Genomic DNA, 13,931 nt, shown 5'->3' on the forward strand with positions numbered 1-13,931 from the left:
TGATCTGAACCGCGATCGGTTCCCCACACAGCTCTGAAGCAATCGTCTTCAGGGCAGAGGCCTTGCCTTGCTAATAGATTGACAGCAATAGCAAGTGCAGGGTGAAGGATGACAATGAGTGTTGAGAGCTTCATGGTTGCTTGCAACGAATGACTGGAGAGCGTGGTGCGGTTCCCATGTTAAGGAAAACAACAGACTTTATACAATTTTGTGCGCTAAGCAGTCGCTTCTGAATGAGACATGGAATCGCCATTCGAATTACGAGCTTCCGAGCTAAATCGCCAGAGGATCAACCACCCGCTACTCACAAAGGAGCTAACAGCGCCTGCAAAGCAGAGGTTGAAACCTCTGACCGCGGCGGTAGTGGTACAGCTAGCAGAGCGCAGGGGATCGGATACGTTATAGCTCGCTTCAGTACTCAAGCTGCGATTGTGAACATATGCTGTCTGACAGTGTGACTTGAGGATAAGCCTACGTACCGGGCGGGCTCCTGTGAATGGGGTCAAAACAATGCCAGTCTGCTACAGAGTTTGACCATTGTCAGGAGTTGCTGTGCTGTTCCGTTTCGTTACGAAAGATCGAAAAGGTCAAGCTGTCGTGCACAGCATGATGTAGTGTTGTTGTATACGCAAGAACCCAACCTTCGACTTTGGCCAGTGTGGGGACATGTGATGCGCCATCATGCAAGTACGGGGCCGTTGACGGCCGTTCCTATGGAGAGGCTGAGACCGGTAGTTCAGTTGTAGCTGTGAGCCTTCGCAATTTCGACAGGATCACCGATGAGTTAGGGGGGTGTGATGCAGTTGCACAGAAGTGCTCGACGTAATGGGAGATGCACAGAGAGAATAAAACGTGTATGTGAGGATCTTGACATAACACAAACATCACTGAATTGATGTACTCGCAACAGTTGTCAAGTACAGAGGTACAAACGTCTATACGATGCGCAGACGTCGGTCCTGAGTCCTGCTGTTGGTCGTTGATGAAACAATCGTACGCCACCAAGGACTGCAGTCTAGCTTGAGCAGGTGTATCTCGCAGAAGCTCTGTTAAGGTTCGATACAGAACACCTGCAGGTAGGCTAGACGTTGGGGGACAAGGCTGCAGAACACTGGCGGCGCCATTGCATAACAAGAGGTGGCAACAATAAGAACCACTTGGAGCCTAATCAATGGATTGCGCGTACGGCGTCCTACTTTCAAGCCGGCGGTAAGAAATTAGCAAACAGCATACCTTGAATCATAGAATACATGATCATTGCACGAGTCGCCCACTGCCCTTTGTTTGACCGGTCTTCGACAAGCCATACGGCTACTGTCAAGTACCAGATCGGATAACCGGAGGCGATGCGGTTGATGATCTGAACATGGAAGCTAGTGGCTGCTGCAAAAGCCAGCACTAGCTGTGGTAGTGCTAGTTCCGGCAGCTCGCACGTTACGAGTGGTGCATGCTTGGACTCGAGGGTGTCACTAGCGTGGGGTACAGTAGGACGCCCATGCAACGGCTGAGCATAACCGCTGCGGAGGGTGGTAACACTCGAATAGACCAAGAGCCACAGCATTGGAAGCGCGAGCAAGAACAACGGGAGATTGGACATGGTCCAGTAACGGAAGAGTCCGACGTTCCTAACGAATGTGTTAGACCAGTTTTCTTCGATCCCGGTAAACTAACCAATAATGACTCTGCACCCACGAATAGATGCTTGGGATACTCTTCTTGCACCAAGGCCTGACTGTAGAGTTACCCGTGCCGCAAAAGTCCAAGTAAGCCAGATACTGTGGTCCAACAAAGCCAATGGCTATCAGAGCACCTGATGCACAGGTGACGATGACTCTGCAAACGTCCTGCACCTTTATCCGCATCGAGAAGAGCTGGGGCAAGTACCGCGCAACGTCGTACAGAAGTATCAAGCCACTCAGCAAGCCATTGCTTCGTATGGCTGTCGCCATAGCAAACAACAGACCTGAGCCAAGCTTGTGAGCAACTTCCCGAGTGTTGATGGATGCACGGTTGGCAGCCGCTCTAGACTCCGCATAGCAGAGCATACCAGTCAGATTGAGCAGGGAGAACAAAGCCTCAGCGTAGGGCGAGGAGAGAAACAAGGATGCCGGTGTGAAGATATGAAGTACAGACGCGACAAACGGTACCCGGGACTGCTGCCGCCCCGCTCCCGTGAGTAGGGTCAGAAGTTTGTACAGCACGAGCACAGAGAAGCAATGGCAGACAGTAGAGACGATGATGCCGGTGGTGATGTAGTACCAAAGCGAGCCTTCCGAGGTGCCGAAGACGACTGAGTTTGTGTCAATACCGGCTCAGTTCGATGATCAAATCTGCTCACATCGCGTCGTAACACTCAGAAGCTGGGAGAACGCCGGGCTGAACGCCCATTGTTGCTCGAACATCAAACCCCGCTCAGCAGCTTTCACAAAGTACAAGGCATCCCAGCGGAAGAGGTTGAGGACTAGATGGTCAAGTCGAGATGAAGATTCGAGGTTTGCGTAGCGATGGGTGCTTGCATCAGTCAGGATTAAAGCCGAGGTATCGTATCCAGGACCTGGGCAGAATGCAGTGAGCAAGAAAAGCAGTGTCTTCCACGTGCAAAACACCAAGACGAGCCGCCTGCTGCCTGAGGCCTTCGGTGCTGCCATGGAGAGACGTGTGGCTGCGGGACGAGGTTGGTGATGCTCAAAGACGACGCGTTTGGATTGGACGACCCACTAGCGTGGCTTATCGACGCCAAGACTCGCTTAGACCCGCACCACATTTTGACCCTCACAGACCAAACTTTTCGCTCTTCGTCAGTCCAGCATCCTCGTCGTCGACCGCCAACTAACCAACGGTAAGCGCAACACCCGCCTCTGATCGCTCGAACAGCATTCGATCGCATGCGACAGCAATGGAGCATGTCGACTACAATGATGGCCAGAGTGCAGCGCGGTAGCAATGCCCGCTCACTCTTACGAGCTACAGAACTACTTAGTGGATGAACATTCGCTGATAGTTTCTGTTCTCTATGACAGAGCCTCTACAGTACAAAATGCCTCCTAAAGGAAAGAAGACCGCGCCTGCGCCCTTCCCTCAGGGAAAGGCTGGCAACAAGAAGGCCGCCAAGGTACGTTGGAAAATCCGATCCCAATAATTTCGCAGCCTCTAATTTATGACAGAACCCTCTCCTCGAGAAGCGCCCCAAGAACTTTGGTATCGGCCAGGACATCCAGCCCCAGCGTAACCTTGGTCGTATGGTCAGGTGGCCGGCGTACGTCCGTCTCCAGCGCCAGAAGAAGATCCTCAACCTCCGTTTGAAGGTCCCCCCGGCGATTGCCCAGTTCCAGCACGTTGCTGACCGCAACCGTAAGCACGCACATATCTAATCGTTGAGGAGCACGGCTAATGCACCGCAGTCGCCACCCAGGCTTTCAAGATCCTCAACAAGTACCGCCCTGAGACAAAGACCGAGAAGAAGGAGCGCCTGACCAAGGAGGCTACCGCCATTTCTGAGGGCAAGAAGAAGGAGGATGTCTCCAAGAAGCCTTACACCGCCAAGTTCGGTCTGAACCACGTTGTCGGCCTCGTCGAGAACAAGAAGGCCTCGCTCGTCCTGATCGCCAACGACGTTGACCCCATCGAGTTGGTTGTCTTCCTTCCCGCCCTCTGCCGCAAGATGGGTGTTCCCTACGTTATCGTCAAGGGCAAGGCCCGTCTCGGTACGGTCGTCCACCAGAAGACTGCTGCCGTCCTCGCTCTTACCGAGGTCCGCGCCGAGGACAAGACTGAGCTCTCCAAGCTCGTCTCTGCTATCAACGACGGCTACCTCGAGTCTCACCACAAGGATGCGTCCCGTCACTGGGGAGGTGGTATCATGGGTGCCAAGGCCAACGCTCGCATGGAGAAGCGCAGGAAGGCTATCGAGAGCGCTATCAAGATCTAAGCGGTCTGATGGTTTTGCTTCGTTCATGAATTTTATGGCGTGTCTCTTATCTCTGCATATAGGGTCCACAATACCACGGAGTTACGGAGGGTTAAAAGCAGTTGCTAGACACTGCATTGACTGGAATCGAACAACGATAACGCACGCCATTAGCATTACTGTGCAACCTTGTGTGATTAGTGATGTAAGCCCTAGCAAAACCATCCCTTAGTTTGGAAGTCCTTACGAAGGTCGCACCGATCGCGCTCGGCGGGACTTGCTTACAGCAGGTACCCCACTTGGAGCTTGACCTGTGCTTGTGCATCCCACCTACATTCCTATCCAGTAACAGTCGCAATGCCGTTGACCGTCCTAACAGACACAGACGTCCGCCGCTTATTACACCAATTGTCCAGACAAGACATTCTTGACCTGCAGCAGAGCCTTGCAGATGGTCTCCACTACTATTCGACTTCCACCGACGAGGACTCCAATGCCTGTTGTTCCTCGTACCAGCCTATGCGCACAGCGCTCAAGCGCAATGACGGTCAGACCACCCTCTTCATGCCTGCCTCGAGCAACGACGGCATTGGCTTCAAGGTCGTAACTCTTGCCTCGTCAGATGCGACGAAATCGTCAGATATTTCGTCCATCAGATCCTCCCTGAAGACTACCTCTCTTTCCGATTCAACGCAGTCCAGCAGCTCCTTCGATCAGCCTCAGTCTCTCGCAAGTTCGCAGAGCACAACTCCGAAAGGCACGTTGCAGCTCCTAGACAAGGCCGGAGGACCTCGCGCACTTATTAATGCTGAAGAAATTACCGCCTTCCGCACCGCGCTCGCCAGTACCATGCTGTTTAAGAAGCGGCATAATGTGCACGATGTAGTGGTTTTTGGCGCAGGTTCGTAGCCCTTCCTACCTCGTGCCAGCATGGTCTGACAACTTTAAGGCAAACAAGCCTACTGGCACATCAGACTTGCCCTCATGCTCCGCAGCACCGACATCCACCACCTCAACATCATAAATCGCGATTTCGAGCGCGTCCATCACCTCCTCCAAGCTCTTTACAACCCCGACGAGCAGCCGACCAAGTTCGACCCCAGTACCACAAAGATCCCTTCTTATAGGAAAGAAGGCGAAGGGCTCCATCGACCCAAGATACAAATCCTCACCCCGTCGCACGGCGAATATGAGCGCCTCCTCAAATCCACGATCCGCGCTTCCTCTGTAATACTCTGCACAACACCGAGCTTAACTCCGCTCTTTCCGGCGCCGTACCTCACGAACCCTGAGGGCCGCAAGAAAGGGAGGTATGTAGCTGCGATTGGGAGTTACAAACCTGATATGTGCGAAATTCACCCTGACATCCTCCGCCAAAATGTCACGCCTGATCACGGACGCCACTTCCACAAACATGCCAGCCAAGGCGGCGCGGTGGTGGTCGACAGTGTCGAAGCGTGTCTCAAGGAAGCAGGCGAGATCATTCAAGCCGGTCTCTCGCCTTCGGAAGTTGTTGAGATTGGTGAACTGGTCATGCTTAAGCGAGATGCTGAGAAGCGGCGATCAGAGTGTCATGCACAAAAACGCATGATTGAAGAGGGCTTGGACGACGATGGTGTGGAGCTGGGTGAGGCACCTTCAACGAAGAACAAGAACAGAGGAAGCAACAAGAGCAGAACAGACGATCATGGCGATAAGGAGCATCAGAGTTTGATAGATTGGCTGCAGAAGGGTAACGTTATCTACAAGAGCGTTGGCTTGGGTCTTATGGATGTTGTAGTTGGCAGCGATTTGGTGCGGTTGGCGGATGAGAGGGGCATTGGCACAAGGATTGACAACTTCTAGTGATGAGCGTTTGACAACAAGATATGACACTAGAGTCGGCATCGCAGGATGAAGATTTTGTTCAAATCAACATTTGGTATCTCTCTGTTCTTTATCACGATAGCTGCTCAAATGACAGTTAAATTATTCACCACCATGAAGAATATCGAGCTGATGGTCCTTTTGCAGAGCAGACTAGATGAAACCAAGCTGATAGCAAGCATGGTTTACGATGAGAAATAACATGCTGTTCATGAAGAAACTTAGTGCAAGATATAAATGGTGAAAGGGCGTCTGAAAACGTCCATGGTGTATCTGTCACTTAAATTCACGCACCATCTCCTCCCTCTCTCGCCCCAGAGAGCAATCTTGAAGATCTGATGGAAATTGATACGAAAACTGATATTACGAGTGAAAAAAATGTATGTATGTATGTATAATAGTCTATTTCCTAACATCACCTGGGCTGAAACCGGGAACATATTCTTCAGATGCTGCCGCTCCTTCGGGCGCAGTCTGAGCCTGAGGAGCCTCAATTTCTTGACGCTTGCTCCAACGAGCATCGCGGAAGAATTGAAGTTGCCCTCACGCGCAGGGTTGGCGACGAGGTAGCTGCCGTTATCGAGATTTCTATACCAAATGACGCACGTCTTGCCAATGCCTACCCAGGTGTCCTGCTGGAAGTTCTCGTTGGTGTATTGCCACCTTCCACCTGAATTTCGGATAGCATTGTATATGTTCTGGTAAACGCTGCGAGATTTAATCTCACCAAGACCGTATGCGATTGCGACGATGTTGATGTTTGACACGCCAGACATCTGTTCGTATCCAGGTACCACTTGAGTGTAAGGCTGGGCACTGGCTGGGCCCGGGTTGATGGTAAAGCTGCCTGTGCCACCTGCAACAACAAAGGTGCGCAGCTCCTTTCCGTAAATATAGAGCATGGAGCTACTCTTCTGGTTGCCTGGCCATGGGTCACCGTTGGCCCAGCCTACAATATTATTTGTGTCAATGACAAGCTGCGATCCACGTGCCACGTTCATCTTGGCGTACGAGGTGATATCCTGGTCCGCATAAAACATGCTCAGAATAGTAAGAGCAGGTTAGGCAATGATGGCGTTGTGAAGTGGATCGGTCGATGGGGACGGATTGTTTGTCTGTGTTGGCCAGCCATTCTTGAGCCAACAGTTGACGCCATCGGCACGTCTCGGTCCCCAAACAACACCGACGCAAGTGGAGACAGTGCCACACCAGTTGATACAATCGCCGAAAGAGTTGCGCTTTCCCCGAGTGATATCAGCGCCAGGTGTGTCTTTGCCGCAGGTAATGGTGTAGTCGTTCTTGTTAGAGCCGGTGTCAGTGAATGTCTTGCCGTCCGCATCAGGACACTGGAGCGAAGTGGGGGTAGGCGTTGGTGTAGTTGTGGGTGTTGTCGATGTTGCAGCAATGGTCGATGAGGTAGCGACGGGCTCTTCTGGGCGTGTGCGACCAACGCACCCTTTAGCAAGCGCAGGAAACTTCCACCCTTTCAGCTTCCATCCTGGCGAACTGGGAGCGTCAATGCGGAGCCCGTTGGTCATAGCAATGTCCCAAGCGATACCCTGGCAGTCGTCACCGCCCAATTGGGTCTTGGATGTCCCGACGTCGAATTCGAGCTTGGCTTCGGCAGTGATAGCAGGAATGTCAGTTAGGTTAACAGCTTTCTCAAACTTGCCATCTAAGATATTGATGCCAAAGCTCAAGGTGACGGGGAGACCAAGGGCGGCTTTAGCAGAGAGCGAACCGTGTGCGTCGAATTTTGTGGTGACCTCCGGAGTCCATCCAGACTGGGATGACTTGGACTGATCAACGAAGTCGAGAGTGGCTTCGAAAGCAGGCTAGTTCAGACTTGCTCCTGTGAGCAACTGACCTTCTGCTTCAATACTGAATGTTGCTTGCGCGCCGAGATTCATGCGCGGGCCAAAGGAGACGATCTTAGGAATCTTCCACCCAAGCAGTCCTTTCACGAACAGATCCTTTCGAAGAGTCTTTTCGTATGACGTGAAAGCATTGAGCGCCAAGAAATCACCAACGTACATGTTACCGTGAACACCTACCTGGGCCTTCTTCAGACCTGAGAGTGGCGTAGTGCTAATGGAACCGGTGGCTACAAATTTGCCCTTGTCACCATAGTCAATGCAGTACAAATCCACCCCTGGCTCCGCATCGAGCTCTCCTGGGAGAAGCTTTAGCTCTAAAGCAACTTTGGCAAGGTTGACCTTGGAGACCTTCCACTTTTTATCCTCTCTCTCGGGGCGGTAGTCGTAGAACTTGGAGCCAGTGGTACCTTCCCAAGGGGTCTTCTGTGAGAGAGCTGTACCTGACCCGAGATCAATAGGAAGAGAGAGTGAGTTGCTGTAGTTTCCAGTGGCGACAAACACGACGAGCTTGGCAGCATTGACAGCCAGGGCGACACCAACTTTGACAGTGGTCTTGACCACTGCGACACCAACCTGCGCAGCAGTTTTCGCAACCTGAACCACAGTCTGTGCGACCTGCTTTACAACAGCGACAGCGGCTTTGGCGACGACCTGAACGACCTTCTGAGCAATATTCTTGAAAGCTTTGCTCAACCAACCTCTCTTCAAGAGGCCACGCTTGACACCAACATCAGTGTTTTCTGAAGCATCCGCGCCGGCCGATGCTAAGACGTGATTTTCTTCGTCACCGGTTCCAGCGTAGAATCCGAGCTTCTCATCAAGCGATTTGTCAAATGACGTTCCACATGCAACAGCTGGAAGGTCATCAAGGAAAGGAGAGTTGGGCTTGCCACAGCTCGACCCTTCTTCATCAGCAGATGGTGAAGTGCTATTGCCAGTGCTGTTGCGCTGTTCGATTTTTCCGAAGTCGATGTCCATCTCGTTGTATATATCAGCAAATTCAACGGCTGCACCAGAAGCGCTGAAGATGTTGGTATTCATGTTGAAAGTGGCGGATCGAGCAAGCCAAAACGAGTTTTGATCACCATTACCGCAACTCGTTACACTTGTGACGAAGAGAAGAGGTACCTTGGCTGGCCATGTATCGGCGGCGTGACTGAACGCAAGGAGGTTGTCGAACTTGGCCTGGAGGCTACCACTGGCACAATTGACATTCTTGATATATACCGAGTGGTCCAAAACGATGGAGGGATATTTGTAGTCGACTGTGATACGAACTGTGACGGCACCAGAGTCTTCATCCTTCATCGCGTCAGCGTTACCGCCGAACCAGATCTCCGATACCGGTTCAGGCGTCAAGACACCCAAACCGCCCATGTCAATACCGGAGGCGAAATCAGACCAAGTGTGGCCAAAGGAGGACTTGGAAGCGTCATGTTTTCGGCCATTATGGACTCGGTCGCGCCTGCCTCCAGTTCTTTGTTGACTACGGTTGGGAAAGTGAACACATCTTTCGCAGCTTTCCTGACGATGGCACCCCACACATGTGCTGCAGCACCGCTCTTGTTGACTTCATTCTTCAGATAGCACGATGATGCAACGTAGAAGACCCCCTGGCAGGCATCGTTCTTCTCGCAGGCTTCAAGACACGAGTCGAAGGAGGCTGTCTCGAGAGACTTGAAGTCGCCGCCCCAATAATCAATACCGCAGGTAATCTCATAGGTACCACCAGAGGAAATGGAAGGAGTCTTGCCGTTGCTAGAAGGGCATGTGATCGGGGTGGCTTTAGGGGTTTCGGTTTTGGTATCAGTTTTCTCATCGGTCTTGGTGTCAGGTGTGTTACCAGCGCTGTCAGTTCCAGATGCGACCAGCTTGGCCGACCAGACATGTCCGGCAGCGCCACCGTCGTTGAGTGTGTTCTTTTTGTAGCACGTTCCCCACACATAGCTAACATCAATGCAGCCCTCTGTTGCGGCACAGTCTTCGATGCAGGCTGCGAAAGTATCTTTGTTAGAAGATCCCATGTCTCCACCACTAAACGCGTTCGTTAGTATACTCCTTAAGTGATGCGTGACATATACGTACTAGTGGTCGAAGCCACATTCAACCATGAACATGCCTTTTTTAGAGATGTACTTGACTCCATCGCTGGCTTTGTCCTGACAAGTAACATCTTGAGTGGCAGTCTTGGTGTCCGTGTTCTCAGTATCCGTGCTGCTGCCGCCAGTCGAGGCCGTGACCTTCTTGCGTGCGGTCCAGACAGATGCCTTGTCGACATCAGTGGTAAGCTTGTTCTTCTTGTAGCAAGAATTAGGCCAAACTAAAGAGATATTAATGTATCCTTGGGTAGTATCGCAATCACTGATACCCTCTTCGAATGAAGCAGGCGCAGAGGCACTCATGTCGCCACCATTATGTCAAGTTTGTTTGCTGAACAATGAGCAGCTCTTTGACACTCACGCATAGTCCTTGCCACAGAGAGTCTCCCGTTCTGCGTTCTTTGCGATAAAGATCTGGCCATTGCTAGCATTGTCCCAGCAAGACAGTGCAGCTGTGGCACGTTTGGCTAAATATGAGCTCTCAGACGACGATGCAGGAGCTGCTAGAGAGCGTGCGGTCAAAAGACCCAAAACGAGCGTGGGATTTAAAAGAAAGGACGCCATCGTGAGCGATGACAAAAAAGCAAAGATAAAGAGTGACGCAAGCAAAATGCTCTGTAGGTGGAAGGCCGGACAAATGTTACCGCAGGAATGTCTTGTTTGTCCAAACAGCTCTACACCTACACTTTATACTCATGTTTACTGGGACTGCTCAAGTCCGGTCCAGAGTTGCAATTCCCACATTGGGTACATTTTCCTGGGCAGAACAGACGGGGCTCCTGACGTTCAGCTGAGAAGTGGTGGTAGTGGTAAGGCTAGAGTAACATGACAGCCCACATGACTATAGTCTGCCGTAGTCGCGCAGTCTTCGGTCTTGGTATTAAGAAAATTTCACATAGAGCGGCCTGGCTCTCATATCGCAGAGCAAACCAGACATAGTGACTGTTTATTTTCAGCCTTTGCATGAATGTCTGGAGGTATTTAGCAGATCCTATGCAAGTGCAATATCTCGTAGCCTCTCAAATGTGGACACTCTTATAGATCAGTGGACGATCAACAGCGACTACCCCCCAAGATTATAGGGGACGCGCGCTTGTATCCTAATCTGCCCGTGCCGATCCGTTTACGGAAGACAATTTGGTGGCGATTCTCACAATAAGCCATTCAAAAAAATTGTCTGGGAAATTCTAGACCTAGAACCCAAGCCTTTGACCATTGCGTCGTTCGCGTTCGACAGCGGGCGAGAGGCAGTGGAAGTGGAGTGTCGGAGATCATCAAGTGCACAGGCCAGGTGCGAGTCCGAGCTGCACTGTCCCAATTCGGCCTCGTCTGTTCATTTACCACAATAGGGTTCGCATATGAATTCCCACTGCCTTTAAGACCAGCAAGGCTGCTGCGACGATCTATACCTCTCCTAGATGAGCACATTAGTCAGAGCCACCATGCAGAATACGGTGCGATTATCGAGCGCACTGACGGGCCCTGGCACTTGCATCAATCTGCTCGTAAAGACCTGTGACTCGCGCATTTTGCCAAGCCTTCTGAAAGCTTACATGCGGACTCGCCTGCCTGAATGGAGTACCGTATGGGGACAAGCTGAATAGGAACATTCGTCTGTGCTCTCCGCCCCGGACTATCTGTCCGCTCCCTGCTCTAGCTTCCGTAGACCTCAAGGCTCAGGTTCTGGATCGTGGACCACAAAACGAGGCGGATTTCCTCAGGCAGCCCAAGAATGAAGAAGCAAACGCCCTGTGTAGTGCACAAGCTTGTTCCTGGAGGTCCAATTCTGCACGTTCCCATGTCCACGAGAGAGCTGAAAACCACAACGTTTGAGGCAGGATCGACATCACATCCACATGAGGTTGATCTCCTATTTAAGTGTAGCGCTTAAGCTATACGTAAGCCTAGATTACCTAAATAGACTTTATCTTTTTTCTAATAAAGGCTCACTAAATAATTGTTTACTACTTAGTAATATTACTTAAATTTTAATAGGTTGTTTATGTGTTAGGCTATTAGCCACTGGCATGTGGCAGCGTCCACCTCTGACCTGGTATTGGCAATAAATACTGTGCTGGCCACGTGCTCACTATCTAAGTGAGCATTGATACCTTTTCGGCATGCTTGGCACGGTGAGCAGAGCCGTGTCCTGACATTATGTATATATATTAAGGATCTAGGCCTGCTAAGCTTTCGCTAGTCTAGGTTCAGGGATGAAGAAAAGCTTGTCTAAACAATCCCTACTGTTTACTCTTTTCTTTAAAAATTCACAGTTATCTACATCAGAACTCAGTAATTCTGATTTTCTTAAAATTTGTTTATATAGAAACAATATGCCTTTGTAAAATCGGGGACGCTGCAAGCGCGTCGCAAGCTTGTGTTATGTTACCAAGTCGAACTATAGCTACATTTTAAGTCCTACTACCACGCCACTATTTCAGTGGCATAAGCGGCTTCAAAGGACAGTTGTTCTTAGGGTAAACTCGATAATTTGCCAACATGCCTTTAGTAAGATGACTTTGTACATGGCAGATGACTTGCCATTGGCCCTCGCCAACGGCTTGCGAGTACAGAGTTTTGCCTACGCCGTCGTTTATGCTTTCAGCATATTGGTGGTACTTCTGGAAGTCTATGCCATTGCCATGCAAGTGGAAACTATGTGATGGGAAGAAAGGCGGTTAGCTCTTGTCTCTTCTACGCGCATATATCCATGTGTATACAGAGGAGAAAGAGAAGAGGTAGTGGAAAGAAGGGGTAGATATAGAACTTACACATGGCTAGCCGATCCGTAGGCGTACGCCCCCCAGATTACCTTTTCGGAAAATTAGTATGATGAAGCAACAACAGGGCTTAGTAATCAGGTATATACATACGTTATCGTCGACACACATTTCAAACGTCGGGGTATTCGCAAAAACGTATCCGTTGATGGTGAAGAAAGTCGGCGCACCACTGAATTGTCCCCCGCTCTCAAAATTTGTCAATTGCGGCTCCCATACCGTCTCGTTGCCGCTAGGTAGGCCTGTTGTGTGAAGCTGAGGCATGGTGTACTGTGCAGAGGAGTTGCCATCCTGGAGCCGCGCTTTGTTCGCGCTAGAAAGAAAAGATTGGTCCTCCTCGTAGGTGTTGAAAAGAATAGGGAATTCGCGGTACGACGCCATTGTTTCGTTCATTTTGCCGCTAGCATAGATAATGGTAGGGCCAATGAGGCCTGCATTAGCGTCTTGTTGGAGGGAGACGTATGAGTGGTATGAGTGGATCTGGTATTTAAAGTTAGATATTTGAGGAAGAATATGCGGGGAAACACGTTCTGAACATACTTTTGCTGGAAGCCCTCCAGTCGGTCCCGCCTGATTGTTCACCATCCACTTGTACACGATGCAATCTTCCGGTCCCAGCATCGGCGGTCCGTAGTTTGCTATTGGCAGCGTGACATTGACTCCAGGCATAGTGTTATTCGGATAGTCTGAGCCCTCGTACGGCTTCGTGTATGCGAGTCCCATGGAATGCATAGTCGCGTAGTGATGCTTCAATCTATTAACGAATAGAATCTCAATCAAATCTCCTACTTCAGCACGAATAGTGGGTCCCTGAGTGCCTTGGAACTCAGGCTGGGGCGCGATCTCGCTGAATGATGCGTCGGTGTATCCGCGATACAGTGCTTTGAGCCATTTGGTACCGTACTGCGTGTATCCCGAGTACTGGGCTCTTGCGGAGAGATTGAAAGGGACCTTGATTATGCTTATTAGTATAAAACAATATCGAACCATAGCAAGCCGTTGTAACGTACACCTAGCCAATTATCCCATCCTGTAGGCGCGTAATCCCACTCAACCTCCTCGGCAGCAATGTAGTACCTCCTCACATTGCCGCTAAAGTGGAAGTTCGACGGAGTAGAAGACGGCAGCTTGCCATCCAATTGCGCACTGCATACTTGCAACGAGCCCCCGCTCGGAGTGGCAGATACCACGCTAGCAAAAAGGGTTAGAAGGATGGAAAGATAGCCAGCCATACTGTATGCACTCGGTAAAGTAATACCGCTCTAGATAGAAACGTGAATAAACTCCGTGGGTGAAGTGGGGTTGAGCAAGTTATTGAGCAGGTTTCTTTCTAGTCTTTATATAAAGACCGCGTACATTGCAGTAGTAGTACGCTGGTAGTCGCTCCGTGTGATGCAATAAC

At 50.7% G+C, this 13,931-nt stretch overlaps 7 protein-coding genes across 7 annotated transcripts, besides 2 other annotated features; 2 read left to right on the forward strand and 5 right to left on the reverse strand.

Annotated features, from left to right (window-relative positions):
* Window positions 1-1,198: 1,198 nt before the first annotated feature.
* Window positions 1,199-2,648, reverse strand: EKO05_0005791 (ER membrane glycoprotein subunit of the GPI transamidase complex-like protein; the record flags this gene model as incomplete). Its single annotated transcript, XM_038939598.1, has 3 exons — window positions 1,199-1,625; window positions 1,672-2,290; window positions 2,339-2,648. The coding sequence occupies 3 exons, from the start codon at window positions 2,646-2,648 to the stop codon at window positions 1,199-1,201; spliced, it is 1,356 nt and encodes a 451-aa protein (XP_038798808.1).
* A 389-nt stretch (window positions 2,649-3,037) lies between these two features.
* EKO05_0005792 (60S ribosomal protein L8) lies at window positions 3,038-3,928 on the forward strand (the record flags this gene model as incomplete). The annotated part of the gene is made up of 3 exons (XM_038939679.1): window positions 3,038-3,112; window positions 3,165-3,351; window positions 3,402-3,928. 3 exons carry the CDS (start codon window positions 3,038-3,040, stop codon window positions 3,926-3,928), a joined length of 789 nt encoding a protein of 262 aa, XP_038798809.1.
* A 336-nt stretch (window positions 3,929-4,264) lies between these two features.
* On the forward strand, window positions 4,265-5,752 carry EKO05_0005793 (uncharacterized protein; the record flags this gene model as incomplete). The annotated part of the gene is made up of 2 exons (XM_038939856.1): window positions 4,265-4,808; window positions 4,857-5,752. 2 exons carry the CDS (start codon window positions 4,265-4,267, stop codon window positions 5,750-5,752), a joined length of 1,440 nt encoding a protein of 479 aa, XP_038798810.1.
* A 423-nt stretch (window positions 5,753-6,175) lies between these two features.
* EKO05_0005794 (uncharacterized protein) lies at window positions 6,176-6,813 on the reverse strand (the record flags this gene model as incomplete). Its single annotated transcript, XM_038939671.1, has 2 exons — window positions 6,176-6,270; window positions 6,321-6,813. The coding sequence occupies 2 exons, from the start codon at window positions 6,811-6,813 to the stop codon at window positions 6,176-6,178; spliced, it is 588 nt and encodes a 195-aa protein (XP_038798811.1).
* Window positions 6,814-6,834: 21 nt separating this feature from the next.
* EKO05_0005795 (uncharacterized protein) lies at window positions 6,835-8,958 on the reverse strand (the record flags this gene model as incomplete). Its single annotated transcript, XM_038939813.2, has 2 exons — window positions 6,835-7,595; window positions 7,641-8,958. 2 exons carry the CDS (start codon window positions 8,956-8,958, stop codon window positions 6,835-6,837), a joined length of 2,079 nt encoding a protein of 692 aa, XP_038798812.2.
* Window positions 7,130-7,161: a tandem repeat.
* Window positions 8,959-9,005: 47 nt separating the features above from the next.
* Window positions 9,006-10,052, reverse strand: EKO05_0005796 (uncharacterized protein; the record flags this gene model as incomplete). Its single annotated transcript, XM_059636672.1, has 2 exons — window positions 9,006-9,684; window positions 9,736-10,052. 2 exons carry the CDS (start codon window positions 10,050-10,052, stop codon window positions 9,006-9,008), a joined length of 996 nt encoding a protein of 331 aa, XP_059492655.1.
* Window positions 10,053-11,756: 1,704 nt separating this feature from the next.
* Window positions 11,757-11,900: a dispersed repeat.
* A 281-nt stretch (window positions 11,901-12,181) lies between these two features.
* EKO05_0005797 (uncharacterized protein) lies at window positions 12,182-13,761 on the reverse strand (the record flags this gene model as incomplete). The annotated part of the gene is made up of 5 exons (XM_038939949.1): window positions 12,182-12,404; window positions 12,521-12,561; window positions 12,623-13,009; window positions 13,070-13,480; window positions 13,540-13,761. The coding sequence occupies 5 exons, from the start codon at window positions 13,759-13,761 to the stop codon at window positions 12,182-12,184; spliced, it is 1,284 nt and encodes a 427-aa protein (XP_038798813.1).
* Window positions 13,762-13,931: the final 170 nt, after the last annotated feature.

Source organism: Ascochyta rabiei, chromosome 9 (assembly GCF_004011695.2).
Source record: "Ascochyta rabiei chromosome 9, complete sequence".
Classification (NCBI taxonomy): Eukaryota; Fungi; Ascomycota; class Dothideomycetes; order Pleosporales; family Didymellaceae; genus Ascochyta; species Ascochyta rabiei.